The sequence below is a fragment of the Arachis ipaensis genome, chromosome B2, assembly GCF_059453495.1.
Source record: "Arachis ipaensis isolate K30076 ecotype BB chromosome B2, ASM5945349v1, whole genome shotgun sequence".
Classification (NCBI taxonomy): domain Eukaryota; kingdom Viridiplantae; phylum Streptophyta; class Magnoliopsida; order Fabales; family Fabaceae; genus Arachis; species Arachis ipaensis.
The window spans coordinates 120,408,899-120,423,995 of NC_142437.1; the positions used below are offsets into that span (position 1 = coordinate 120,408,899).

At 28.2% G+C, this 15,097-nt stretch overlaps 1 protein-coding gene and 1 non-coding gene across 2 annotated transcripts; one reads left to right on the plus strand and one right to left on the minus strand.

Moving 5' to 3' along the window:
• Nucleotides 1–334: 334 nt before the first annotated feature.
• On the minus strand, nucleotides 335–8,632 carry LOC107626131 (potassium transporter 5). Its single transcript, XM_016328924.3, has 8 exons — nucleotides 8,287–8,632; nucleotides 6,639–6,864; nucleotides 5,534–5,785; nucleotides 4,669–4,719; nucleotides 3,986–4,246; nucleotides 3,193–3,360; nucleotides 1,777–2,031; nucleotides 335–1,339 (listed from the first exon to the last, which is right to left on the minus strand). The coding sequence occupies exons 1-8, from the start codon at nucleotides 8,431–8,433 to the stop codon at nucleotides 450–452; spliced, it is 2,250 nt and encodes a 749-aa protein (XP_016184410.1). The 5' UTR covers nucleotides 8,434–8,632; the 3' UTR covers nucleotides 335–449.
• A 4,474-nt stretch (nucleotides 8,633–13,106) lies between these two features.
• Nucleotides 13,107–13,178, plus strand: TRNAD-GUC (transfer RNA aspartic acid (anticodon GUC)). Its single transcript has one exon. It is a non-coding gene; the product is annotated as a tRNA-Asp (tRNA).
• The last annotated feature ends 1,919 nt before the right edge of the window (nucleotides 13,179–15,097 follow it).

Sequence of the window (15,097 nt, forward strand, 5' to 3'; positions counted from 1 at the left end):
TGATAATTAAAAGTTGTTAAAAATATAATTACTAATATTGTATTCTTCTATTAGTTTAAATTTTTGGGATAAGTCGTTTTATGATATAATATCAGAACTTTTTGTCTGAAAAGTCAAGAGTTCGATCGTTAATAATAAATTCCAAAAGAAAAAAAATAGTATAAGATACATAAAAAAAAGTCTATATAAAAGATCAAACAAACTCAAAAAAAATTTTGTTTAAAAAAAATATTAGAAATATAATTATTAATATTATTTTTTAATCAACATAAACTTTTGAAATAAGTAATTTTATAGCAAAAATAATAACCAAAAACAATAATTCTACTCGTGCTTGAATATTAAAATAATACATAAAATTTATACCAACAAACAAAAATAGTTGTCATATATAGGTCTCTCTTTCCACCTATTATTATTCTTATTTGAGCACTTAATTTCTATCATATTTAAAGTTCATATGTCATTCCCACTTTAACCTTACGCTCATGAGGAATATCAAACACTTTGTCACCTTGCTTCAAGTTCTTTTTCAAGAAATTGTAAGCATAATTTATCAAAATCTTCTTCCCAATGCCACTTCCTTTGCTTGCAACAACTTCACTCTCACCAATCAAATGAACAATTCCACCTTCCAACCCTTTCTCAATTTCCTCAATAATAGTCTCTTCACCACCATCATCACTCATTCTCTCCTCTTCAACCTTTTGAGATGAATCAAGAACCCTAACTTCACCAACAAATGACTTCAACCTTCTAACTAACAAATCCTCTAACGGCTCTTTTTCGTCGCGGACATCCGTATATCCATATCTCACAACACATCTAAATATCTTAAGTTCGTCGTGTTCGACACGGCGAAAAATGAACCTCTCCTCCATTGAAATCTTGCTAATTGGCAAAGATTTGATCGAGATAAACACCACAACGGAATGCAAGGCCGGAATATTCGACACATAATGCTTGAAAATTGGTGGAATTCCTTGAACAAGCTCCGAGTAGAAGATGGCAAATCCGGGGATTCTATGCAACCTTTTTTCATTAGCAATAATTTCCTTAAGGCTTTGAGGAGAAATCTTATGATCCAATTCATAATAGTACTTTTTTCTATACACATCATTCCAAATGTACATTATGGACATTAGGAACAATGCAAATGCTAGTGGAAGATACCCTCCATCCTTGAATTTGTATAGCACTGAGCTTAAGTATAGAAGCTCCACAGAACCAATGATAAGAACATAGCTTATGATTAATAGCAGGTTAGTCTTCCATATCATGATCATGACTAGAACAAGCAATGCTGAAGTTAGTGTCATTACAAAAACCACTGCTATTCCTGCATATCACAATATTTTTGTCCAATCAAAAATTGAAAAATTGCTAATATATATAGTAGTAGATTATCAATTTCATAAATATTAATATAATTTTATCTAATTAATGAACATTATTGATCCTTGTTTCATTCCTTCTAAAATTATGGCAATTTCACAAATTTTTTTTGGTTATCCAACTCTTAACAAAAACATTAATATAATGAGATATATGATTTTAGAAAAAACTATTATCAGAAAAAGTCAGCTATTATGGTAGGAGCAGAGTCGAAACATTCTTATAAGTTATCCTTTGTTACCTTCTCTTATCGATGTGGGATTTTACACAATTCAACATATAATTTTTCCTAGCTAACACTCATAAATAATTATGGCGATATATATAAATAACGAAGTTTAATTTAGAGTATGTATATATATAAGAGATTTATTTGGTTACCATAAGCATTGCCAATTTTGGTGGTGGTTTTGAATCCAGCAGTGACAGCAACACAAGCAATCATGAGTATGAAATTGATTTCGGGAACGTAAACTTGTCCTTCATATTTGGTTGATGTATGTACAACTTTGACACGAGGAAAACATCCAAGTGCTAAGGATTGTTGTATGATTGAGAATGTTCCTGAGATCATCGCTTGAGATGCTATGATTGCTGCTGCCACAGCAACAACAAACATTGGCCAGTATAGTTTATCTGAAACAACCACTCATACATCGTTAATTATTTTGATTACTTGTTATGTTGTTACATACACACACAAAAATCAACATTTTAGGATGATGAGAAAGTCTAGGGCCAGCAAATTTTGTAGTATTTAGCCATTAATTAATTATCAATGATGTTTTTAATGGTGTGAGATTGCATCTAATGGTGTAGAATCATTCAATTTCCTTTTGATGGTTAAGTGCTGGCCAGAATTTAACAAAAGTGCTGGCCTCCTAGCACTCCTCATAGATATTTTATACCGATATTTTGTATAATTATAAAGTTTAATTATTTTTTACGTTTATATAATTTAAAATTTTGTAATTAAATTTTTATAATAAAAAAGTTATATTGATAGTTTGAAGTTGAATTTTGAGATTAGACTGAAAAAAATTCATCGGTTAGCAGCTAATGTTTGTTTTGGAGACTAAATGAGAGTGAAAGATTGAGTTTAGTATTGTATTTAGTGATTTAATGACAACTGACAAGAGATTAAAACTACAATTTTAATTTTAGATATAAAATTTCAGTTTTTTTAATACTTTTTAAAAGTAGGAATACAAGGATTAAAATTTTTAAAGACAAAAATTAAAATTTTAACAATATTTTTTTTAATAACTAAAAATATTTTAATAAATATTCTTATTTTATCTCTATATTTATCTTATCTTAAACATAGTACTAATAAAGACATAATTAAGTTCTATATATTTACACTAAATATAATAAAAATTAAATCTCAATTTCTCAGTCTCTCAATTTCTACCTCTCAATTTCTATGTTTCAATTTCTATTCCAAATATAATTTTAAAGAACTAATTTTTGTTATCTAATATCAATAAATTTTGTTTAATTTTACGTCTTAAATTTCAAACTTTAAATTTAGAAAAAAAACTAAAAAAATAATTTTATAATAAAAAATTAACTGATATTAACTACTTAAGAATTGATTATATATATACTTTTGGAAATATTTTAAGTGCACCGGGAAGTACCGGTGCCAGTTATTTTAACCGTTGATTTCAATTAATATATATTATATATATTTTTTATAATTAAGATCAACGGTTAAAATAACTAGTGCACCGGTACTCCCGGTGCACTTGAAATTTTTCTTATACTTCTTTGAATGAGAGTTATATAGATTACGTGGTATGGACTTGTAGAAAGTATCAGAAACAAGATCATTGTGTTTGCGAAGGAATGAAGCTTGTCCAGTATAGGCCAGAATGAGAGCAGGATATGTCACAGAACACATGCTTATTTGTATAGATCTCACTGTGAAATGTCCAACATCCGCAAATAGTGCTTCAGTTCCTGCAATTTACTCATTTAACACTAAATTATTAACTGATTTAATCCCCTTTGATCAAATTAAATAATCATATTATATATATACATAAAAAATTAATTACTAAGTCAGTTATTTATATAAACTATATATTAATATCAAAATGTAAAACATATATTAAAATTATATAAATATATACAAATCAATTCCGCTACGTTACCAACAGTATTTCTGCCAACTTCTACCAACTCTTATTTATAACTGTGTTTAATGGAAGTGTCTTTTGTAGATATGTCTAATAAAAATATTTTTTTTATAGCTATGTTCAATAGAAGTGTCTTTATAGGTATATTTTTTGTGGATGTATCTCTTTATATATGTGTTTAAAATATAATAATTAATTATTATTGACAATAAGTTGACAGATAATATGTTGACTATACTTTTCCTATACGAATAGGAAAAGTCTAGGGGCCAGCAATTTTTGTGTTTTTTGGCCAGCACTTAACCATCAAAACAAAAGTGAGTGATTTTCCACCATTAGATGTAATCTCACACCATTAAAAACACTATCAATGGCCAATTGATGGTTACAAAACACCAAAATTGCTAGCCCCTAGTATTCCTCGTACCAATATATAATGACATAACCTGTTATTGATAGAACGACGCCACCAAGAGAAATCCAAGCATCCTTCTTGTTCCTCCGAAAGTAGTATACAATATATGCTGGATTTAGTGCTTTGATAACAATGGGATCATACTTGATGAAATTGTAGACACCGATGCCTCCAATGAACAAAAACCAAACACATATAATGGGGGCGAAACTGTACCCAACTTTATCTGTTCCAAACCTTTGAACCATGAATAGGCATATCAAGATTCCTATCGATATCCCAACAACCCGCTCTACATTCACAAATCACAACCATCAAATATATATAATTTTATTATTATTATTATTCTCAAAATAAAACAAATAAAGGTTATAAAATCGCTGGACCATGTTCATATATATAGATAATGATCACAAGAATTACTTAACTATAATTCAGTAATAAAATAATGAACCAAAATAAGGTGATAGAAATCTAATGAAATAAATATATAGTATCATATTATAAGGCTTTTTAATAGGTAAATATTTTTAATAAAATAAAAATTCGTCTTTTATGAAGTTCTTGTCTTATTATTTAACATTCACATCCACCAAAACGGCAGAAACAAAGCAACTCTGAGGCCTACATTTTTGTCCATAAAAGAAATAAAAACGAAATAGGATATATATATTTTTGAAATTACATAGCTAGTAGTATATATAATATACCTACCGTCAGTTATTTTTGAAGTAGCTTCCTTGAGCCCTCCCACAGCAGATAAAACTGCAATCGGATGAATTCATTAATTTATTTCGTTCAATAAAACTTTTAATATCCTATTTAGAACTATATATATAGATACTGTTCATATAAAACGAAAAATATAATCAAATAAACAACATTATATATTTAAGTGATATACATTTTATCTCTCCAAAAGATCATAAACATCTAATTATTAAAACTAGTTTTCTAGATCATTTTTTCATAAAAGATCAGGATAATATTTATTACCTGATGTTCTATAATTGATTGTATCACTATTTAATTTCTAAAGAGAAGAGGAATTGGTAGTAGCAATAAAATGATTAGAATCATTTTTAATAGAGTTAAATTATATGGAGATAATTAATTTTACTGTCAATATGAGTCAAAGCCTTTTAATTTTAAATCTTACATATGAAAGTTTAAATTTTGAATTTCTCTAAATAATTTAAAAAATAGAGTTCATAATATAATTTTATAATTAAAAATATTGACTAAATTAATTTTTTATTTATTCAGTTCTTTTTAGAAATAAACAAATTAAAGTTATCCCTATGTGGATAGTAATTTTTTATTTTATTTATTTTTAAAACTATCTTCCTAATCTATATGTACAAATGAAAAGTTGATTTCATCCAAAAATAATAGTATTCTTGTATAGAAATAGTTTCAAATAATTGTCTATATGGACAAACCAAAAACACTAAACTTTTAATGTACCATTTTATAAAAAAAAGGGGTGTTATTTAAAACCCAAAATAAATAAATAAATAAATAAATACCAAAACAAAGGAAGAAAGAAAAAAAAATATAGAGAATGATTATTAATAACCAGAGATGCAAGGAGTGAGTACACCATCCCCAATGACCATGGAGGTACCAAGCATGGTGACGAGCAACAAGAAGAGCTTTGCAAAGTAACTGTTCTCAAGCTTTGACTTAACCATTGAAGCCCTCTTTGTGGTACTATTCTCAGGCAAATCTAACTGATAATTAGAAACTTCTGCATCTTCAATTTGTTGATTTGGAGTAAGACTAACTTTGGCATAGCGGCATATTAGAGAGTACAAAGCAAAAGTCCCTCCTAATAATAATAATTAAATCAATTCATGACTAAATTAAAACAAATTATATAACCATCATATCATTATGTATATTGTATAGATATTGATTTATCTTATATTATTTTTGAGGTAATTAAAGTAAAATTAAAAGTAAATCTATAATATCATCCCTATTAAAATAATGCAGGACAAATTTGTCTAGCATCATAAAAATAGAAATTGACATATTAATCTTCTAGTATATAAATTTTGTATAAAATAAATTAATCAATAACTTGTCATCTTTTCTTTTCCAAAGAGTGATTAATGCATTAAATTTATTATTTTTTAATTTTGATATATTGAATAAAAAATTATATATAATCATTCAATTAAATTAATAAATTTAAATGACTTTTTAAATAATAAATTTAAAAATTAATTATTTTTCATTAACATGTCAACCACAATTAGTTATCCCGGTTAAATTTACCGACAATATATGAACATTAAATTCTTTTGTTTTTATTAGGTTAAATTATACAGTTGATTCCTACACTTTTAATGAAATTATAAATTGATCTCTACATTTTAAAAATTTATAATTAAATTTTTAAAAAGAATTAAAATTTGTAATTTAGTTCCCACAAATCAAAAAGTGTTAATTTAATAGAATATTCTCAGAATATACTGAAAATATTTTGTTAAAATAGAGAATATGCTAAAAATATTCTATTAAATCAAACACTTTTTGAACGATTGGGACTAAATTATAAATTTTAATTCTCTGGACTCAATTACAAACTTTTAAAGTGTAGAGATCAATTTACAATTTTACAAGTTTAATGACAATCGGTATAATTTAACGTTTTTATTAAGACGATCATGACCTACCATCGCCATTGTCGTTTGCCTTTAAGACGATGAGGACATATTTGACAAGAGGAATGAGGGTAATAGTGTAAAAGATGATAGAAAGAACACCCAAAATATCATCATTGTGCTTTATGCCATCAGTGAAAGTGCTTGAATAAACATACAATGGTGATGTTCCTATGTCTCCATACACAATTCCTATGCTTTGAAACGCTAGATGCATAATCATGGACATCGATGGCCCCTGAAAATAATGTATCATTATTAATATACATTTACAATAACCAGCCACCTTTTTATCATAATATGTGAAATTAAATTAAAGGAAAGTTGAAAGTAATATTATTGGCAATTAAATTGCCACGACTATATGTTCATCACAATTATTTTTCTAGTCAAAAGTATATAGAGAACTAAATTTAGATTACCTAATATCAACAATTTTTTTTTTCACTTTGTAAGAGTTTAAAGTTTAAATTAAAATTTAGAATAAAAAAAGTTATAGTAACATAAAGAAAAAAAGGAGATAAAACTATCAAATAGACTATTCTAACTCGCTTAAATTAGAGTTATGGTAGGTGTATACCAAAATCAACTACCAAAATTAGTCACCAGTATAAAATACATGTTAGAATATAAATATATATTAAAAATAAATTAAACTACGTATGTATTTATAAACAAATACATTAGTAGCTGATTTTAATTACTAATTTTAATATACAAATAGCATTTTTGCTTAAATTATACATGACGATCGGTTTATTTTTATTTGTTCACAACCCTCAATTTTTAAGTTCCACCCGTTTATAGCCAGCTCGACAAATTACAGACCGGACGGTTTATGTTTTAATTTAAAAAAAAAAATAGAAAGAATAAAACATCTGATTTTATGGGGAAAAAATTGGACAAAAAAGGACCACTTCTCTAGATATAAAAAAAACTTAAACAACTAGAGTTTTTCTTAGAAAATGGATCATGTTTTTTGGGTCAGGTCAATGGATTTTAAAAAATAAAAAGTACTAATTTTTTTAAACTAAAATACAAAAAAAAAAAAAAAACTAGTCACACATTTAATTTTGCGATTGACCTTGTATATTTTTGGGTTAATTAAGTTCAACTCATTTAACTCAAAGTTTAAATAAATATATTTTTAAAAATAAAAATCTACTCATTTAAACAAATAAATCGACTAATTCAATGAATTTGACATATTTTGACTGTCCTAAAAAAAGAGGTCATAAACATAAGAATGAAAAATAAATTTTAAAAGATGGTGTAAATTAGTAGTTATCAAAAGTTAGTTCTCTTCTTAAATGAAATCTAATTAGCGTGAGCCTAGAAATCGAATAAAAAGATCTTTCTTTTCTTAAATAAATAAATAAATAATTCATGATAATTTAAGTACAATAATATGCATGCAGGTTGAAGATACTATTCATGAACAGATGCCTGCTTATGGACTGGATCCTCCTCAGTCCTCATCATGTTTGAAATTAATGATAATCCCAAAAAAAAAAAAAAGAAGATTTATATGAGAACCTAGATGTAAGAGATAAAATAAGAGCGAGTAACTCATTATATTAAACAAAAAAAATACTAAAACTACTAACTCCTAATTATAAATATTCAATATTGTATGCAATTAGATTCAATCAAAACGTACTTTAGAGTGAGCAGAAGAATTTGAGAAGATGCGAGATTCCATGTCTAGAGAGTCATGTCTTCTTAATATCTTATTCTTTCCAGTGAGGCCATCACCATGATGATCAGAATCCTGATGAGTAGCATGGTTTTGCTCTTCTGAAGCCATATTAGTGTGATTTGGTTATACTACGATTATTGTTATTATTATTGGGCACTTAAGTTTTCCAAGGAGCAGCTATTTATATTGGGCATAGAACCGAGTGAAATTTTGTTTGAGTATCTAAACTACTGTTCTTGACTAAGTGAGTGTTTTGAATTTGAATTCTCTTATGAATCAAAGAGGAAAGAAATCCCACTACAAAAATTAAAGGTTTATGTGAGAGTTTTATGAAATGAGACGGAATTGGCAATTAATTAGTAATAAGATAAAACGCGTCAAGTGCGTGTGAGCTTAACTTAATTAAAAAATTATATAAATATAAATTATTCAATAATAAATTTGGACTTGTTTCTCTTAAGTATCTTGGAAATAGAAATGTTCTCTCTCTCTCTCTATATATATATATATATATATGGAAGTATGGAACATTCCTGGTTTCAAGGCATTTATATTTTTGTTATTACTTGGTCAATAATATATTTTGCATATACGCACATAGGAAGGCTCTTATAATTAATTTATTAGCTCTGTTTAAAGCAGATTATGTTGCAATCATAATGAATTCTGTTTGCTATGCATGGTATTATATCATTAGAATTTAACAAGCAACTTATGTTAATCACTTGTCGCTTAAACAAATGTTAAAGTTCAAATTTTATTGTGTATGTAATTTATATTGTTCAAATTAAATAAAACTCAAATTTGGAATGGTCAGCGAATTAAGGTTCAAATAACAGATTCTCTCGTTGATCCTGAATAGAGAAAGTTTGTATTGGTGTTTGACATTGCCTCCATCACACACAGCCTCCTGGTCACAGAGTCGTTGAAGGTCCGCTTCCGTCATTTGAGATTGCATTTTCCAAACATCACTAATCACCCAATAATAAAAATTGGGAACACCCCAGCCAAAATCACAGGAGCCGCCGCACCCTCAATTCTCCGCAGAAGCATACCTAAAAATAGGAGAAGCACCACCATCAACCCACTAAAACTATAGGGCAAAAAGCGGCAGAAGAAAATAAAAAAGTACCACCATCTCACGCAAGCCACGTCTACCAATAGTAGTACTCGCCCTCCCCAAAAAACAAATGCTACTGCGATAAATGCCTACAAACAACGGCGCTCGTCCCAACCAAAACAAAAACACTAATGCGAAATCAAAAAGCAAAAATGCAGATATGCAACATGAACAGAATACAAACAAGAGTAATAAGCAAATGGGAAGGATCACCAACCTAATGAAGAAAAAGGCAAACCAGAGAAAAATAGAAGCAAAAAACAAGAAGCAGAAAGCAGAAAAGTAGGCAGCGAAGCACCAAAAAGAAATGTAAGAAAGAGTGTGAAAGACAAAAGAAAGAAGAGGAGCAAACAAGGCGCTTCAGAAACTAATGAGGGCGAGGGAAAGGAATAGCCAAATCAAAAAATGGTTATGAAAGGTAAAAAGCCAAAAACACCCCTCAACTCCAACCAAAAGCATAGGGGTAAAAGGGAGAAAGACAACTCAAACGTCCCCTCACATTAAATATGCACTCTGGAAACGTAATCAATGAAACCCCTCATGAAATACAACCGGCACAAGAAAACGAAAAATTCTGAGTCGACATTCGGCCTTTAAGAAACATGAAACACCTCCACGCGACTCCGCTCCATCATCAACCCAACAGTCAATCCGCTAGGACCGAACTACCGACCTAACGATGACGCACTCGGCGAGACGCACATCCTCCAGCGACGGAGGTCGACCATGCTCGCCTTCCCGCTGCGGGAGCAACTGTTACGGATCCGGCCCACAACTGGAACGGGCTCCGAAGCTGACTACCCGGGTCGGATACCATCTCCCTTCTAAAAGGCCCGGAACTGGCCTGCTAGAACTTCTAACCAACAATCAAATTCAAATACCTCTCTTATCTTAACCAAATAAGATAAGATAAGATATATAATTACCCTCACCTATATAGAGGGGACCCCTTGCCCCCCTCAGTACGTCACTCACCCATACATACACCTTACACCTCTCAGGCCTATTCTGACTTGAACGTCGAAGTGTCTTTACAAGTACCACCTCCCATTGCTCCAGTCGAACAACTTGGCATCCACCTCGACCAAAGGTTCCCAATCCATCTCACAACCCGTATCGGAAGCATCATCTAGTACAGATATGCATGGTATTATATATATCATTAGGATTTAACAAATAACTTATGTTAATCACTTGTCGCTTAAACAAATGTTAAAGTTCAAATTTTATTGTGTATGCAATTTATATTGTTCAAATTAAATAAAACTCAAATTTATAATGAATTAATTTTTAATTTATTCGATTAGAAGATATTATAAAAAATTACAAAAATTATTAAAATTTAACTATTTTGTGTCTTAAAAATACATTTTAAAAGAATAATAATAAAATTTTTAATTTATTTAATTTATTAAAAATATAAAAAATTTCTTTTAATTTTAATAACTTTTAATAAAGTATTTTTTATGATATTTTTAAAATATATTTTTAAAATACGTATTAGCTAGATCTTTATAATTATTATGAAATTAAAGTTTCATAAGTAAAATGGAAATTCTCCTCCTAGTGATCGGTGCACGAATATGGGAGTTTGTTAAGTTATTATTATTATTTCAGATTTAAATATTTAATTTCTTATTCTTCTGGACAATCTCCAAAATAAAGAAATTGGCGGTTCATCATCAGATAGATGTGGCAATTGTCAAGACATAGTACATATATATCTGCCACCTCAATCTCAGATTTAATAGTCTTCATTTTATTTGACTGCATTTTTAGATTTATATAGATATATATCATCACAACATATAGTTTATTATTTTTGACAAACTATATTATTTTTATTTATCGTTTATTTTCCTAAAATATAATATACATGAACATAAATTATATATATATATATATATATATATATATAGCCACTAACGTCTCCCTATTTTATGTATTAATTAAATATGTACAGAAATAATAAAAATAGGATTAATTGTGATTGCAATTTATAACTTAATTAAGAGGTTTTGAGTTTAAATTTTAAAAATAACAAAATAAAATATTTTTTATAAATTATATACAAATAAAATATTAAAAAAAAAACACCTTGTTATATTCTCAGGATAGATATTTATAACTTTATTGATTTTGCCTTATCAAAATTATTATATATATATATATATATATATATATAATTTAATTTAATTTATGGGATGAAAAATTACTCATATTTAATTTATAAATTGTCTAAAATTTTTATTTTTAAAAAATATAGAATTTATAATATATTTCTTTCCCGTCTGAAAATAATTTTCTGAAATGTGAACATATATTTACAAATAGATAATCTAACAATATTTGATATGATATATAAACTCTAATACTATATCTTAAAATTATTTTAAAAAAAAATTTAAACTAATAAAAAATACATAAATAATTATGTCTCTTACTTTATTACTCTTCCTGGAGTTTGGATGTTTTGATTGCATTATTGATATATATATATATATATAAAATTGCAAATGCTTAATATACTTTATATTGTTATCATAGGTATCATATACAGATGAGGTAACTTTCCAACTTTCTGATTATGTAAAAAACAATGCAAGACTTGTCTTCATATTCTGAGTATTGTGTGGAGTAGGTAATATATAAGGATGATCATAATTCATTTGTAGTGACTAGTGAATATAAATAACTAGGCTGACATAGAACAATTTATACCCGCGCGTCTGATTTTGTTTAACTTATATATAGAAAACTTTTAGTCACATGTAATATACTTCGGCCAGAATTAAAGTTTTGTCTCCTTATATAATAATTATTACAATGCTAAATGGAGTTTTCTGTCTGGATTTATCGTTTGGAACGACTAGAGCAAAGTGTTTTATTTTAATAAGGCAGAGCAGACTTTGATTATTACTTTTGAATAAACTAATTTTAGTTGGGTGAAATTTGCAGAAAATATTACATTTATTTGTTGTGGTATATTTTTGCCTAATAATGCAGCGTTGATTGATTTATAATAGTGATTTGCATTAGTTTTTGAACTAATTTCTGTGAATAATATGTTGATTTTACATATTAATTTATTAAGATTTAAGTTTTTCATCTAAGTTTTATATAACTGAGATCTACTAAAGCTTTTATAAATTTTACAGACTCCCAACATCCTCATGAAAACGACAATAATAAGTTCAATTTAAAAATTTTAAAACTTTGGAGTAACAGTTAAGTTATTACATGAAACCAGAAATCCAAATCACAGCAAATTAATGTATATATTAAATCAATACGTTATTAACGCAAATTAGCTTAAAGACTAATACAAGTTATGATTACAAATTTTAGGATTCAATTTGAATCCATTAAAATTTTGAGGGTCAAATTGAATTCAACCTCAAATTTAAAAAAAAAAATTGAATATTAACTCCATCTTTTTCGTATATATTTTCTTATGATATCAAGATACATATCATTTTTTATTTTTTTATTAAAAGTTTTAATACAAAAAATGAAAAGTGTATAACAAGATATATATATATATATAAATATAAAAAGATGGTACATATAATATTATTTACAAATCAAAATTAACTCTTTTGTTTTATTTAAGTAAAGTTATTATAAATATAAATAATATTACTAAGAGAAAGAACATCGAGTCGTTGTAGTATAGTGGTGAGTATTCCCGCCTGTCACGCGGGTGACCCGGGTTCGATCCCCGGCAACGGCGTTGTTTTTAAAATTTTTTGTTTGGTTGACCTTTTATTATTTTTAATTTTGAAATGCTTTTTCCGTTCTATTCAGTCGGCCCAAATGAACCCATTTCATTTTAAATTGATCTCTGCTCTATTTCTGAGCCCAATAAGAAGATACCTTACTTTAATATTCGGCTTCATCTAAACAAAGAAGTTTGGTCTGTTGTTAAGCGACCCTACCTTAAACTGCAAGATATTGTGTATGTTGCCCCCCCAAAAAAAAAAAAACCTTCAAGAAATTGTACTGTTTAATTTTTATGTATTAGTTTTGTATAAATTATTTCTATACATGAAAATAAAAAATTGATCGTATATACTAAAAAAAAATAATATACAAAAAAATTACACAAAAATTAATACTAATACAAACATAATTGTTTCGTGATAAACTCGAATGACAAGCAGCTTAGAAGTGTTAGGGTAGAGACTAGGGACCTTGTGTGATGGGCATGAGACTTGTAATTGATGCGATGACACCCACAAGAAGACGAGAGAGGCTAATATCATCATTGCTGTTGCCATTGAATAATGAAGAGGACCAATGGACGATCACGCGTTCATGACATTACATAATTAGACCAGAAGTGTGAAGAGATTCATGTAGAGAATAGAGATGCATACAGCTGTCAATGTAAATTTTAATGGCCTTAGAAATTAGTTGTTAATTTTTGTTAGATATATAATTATTTATATACCTTTTTTATTTGTTTAATTTTTAAAAGAAGTTAAATGGTATTAGAATTCTTATGTTTCATTCACAATTATTTGGATTAAGAGATTATAAAAAGAAAGAAAATGAATAAAAATATGAGTTTTTTGTTGTTTGAATGAGAAAGAAAAATTAAGTAAACAAAAAGTGAAACTCACCAAAAATTTTTTTCTTAAAGATGAGATCAAAATAAAAGAAAAATATGTAAATAATAGTAAATTACTAATTCACCATTTGATCAATAAAAAAATAAAAAATTTAAGGGTATTAATAATTTTTTTATTATAACTTTTTTTATTTTTTTTTATCTATTTTTTCTTTATCTAAAAACAAAACATAAAATAATCTATTTTTTTTTTCTCTTTTTTTTTTCACTTTTCATTGTTTATCCAAATAAAGTGTCAAAAAAATTAAAAAAAAAATCGTATGTAAAAGTCTTGTGGGAGGGACAACAACTGTTATGAATTTTAACTCGTTGAAAGATCAGATTGCGAAAAATCTGCATCAAGTTACTCAAGTACGAGAACTAGGTGCATAGAAAGCTTTACTGACCTTTGATAGTGTGTTAAGCGCTGAAGAGACATACACTTTTAAAATAAATAGCCTTCTACAATTTTTTCATAGCGTGTGGAGATGGGAAGAATCGGAACAAAGTGAAACCAGAGAGTGTGGTTAGAATGATTTGGAGTACCGCTGCATGCCTGGTCCGTGGAAACGTTCAAAACCATAGGAAGTCAATGAGGTGAAGTAATTGGGTGCGATACGATGACGGAATCGTGCAATTACTTCAGTGTTGGATGAGTGAAAATTGATACATGTGTTATGGACGTAATAAACGAATGGATTCATATCACAATAGGCATCAACGGATTCGATGTATTGGTGAAAGAGGTGGGGCGCGAAACATATGGAATAGATTGTAAGCTGGATAATAATGATGATGGTGATACAAACTGCGACCAACGAAGGACAAGTGCTGCGTGTAACTATACAGGTGCGGCTGTCAGATCGGTGGGGCGAACAACTCTTCCAGAATGCGTAGACCAGGCGGCAGAACTACTAACGACAGTGGCGCGGGATGGTGAAGAAGCGACAGACATGATGGTAATTCCAGAAAGTATTTTGAACGAGTGGATTAATGAAAATTGAAAGCAAAATCATCTTAATTTGGTAACATACAAATCA

Excerpts from the sequence above, each read along its gene's own strand:
- LOC107626131 (XM_016328924.3), bottom strand. The coding sequence starts at position 8,433 with ATGGCTTCAGAAGAGCAAAACCATGCTACTCATCAGGATTCTGATCAT. Across the intron at positions 2,032-3,192 it reads TTTCTACAAGTCCATACCAC|ATAAACTATACTGGCCAATG; the intron begins GTAATCTATATA and ends TGGTTGTTTCAG. Across the intron at positions 1,340-1,776 it reads CAAAATTGGCAATGCTTATG|GAATAGCAGTGGTTTTTGTA; the intron begins GTAACCAAATAA and ends TGTGATATGCAG.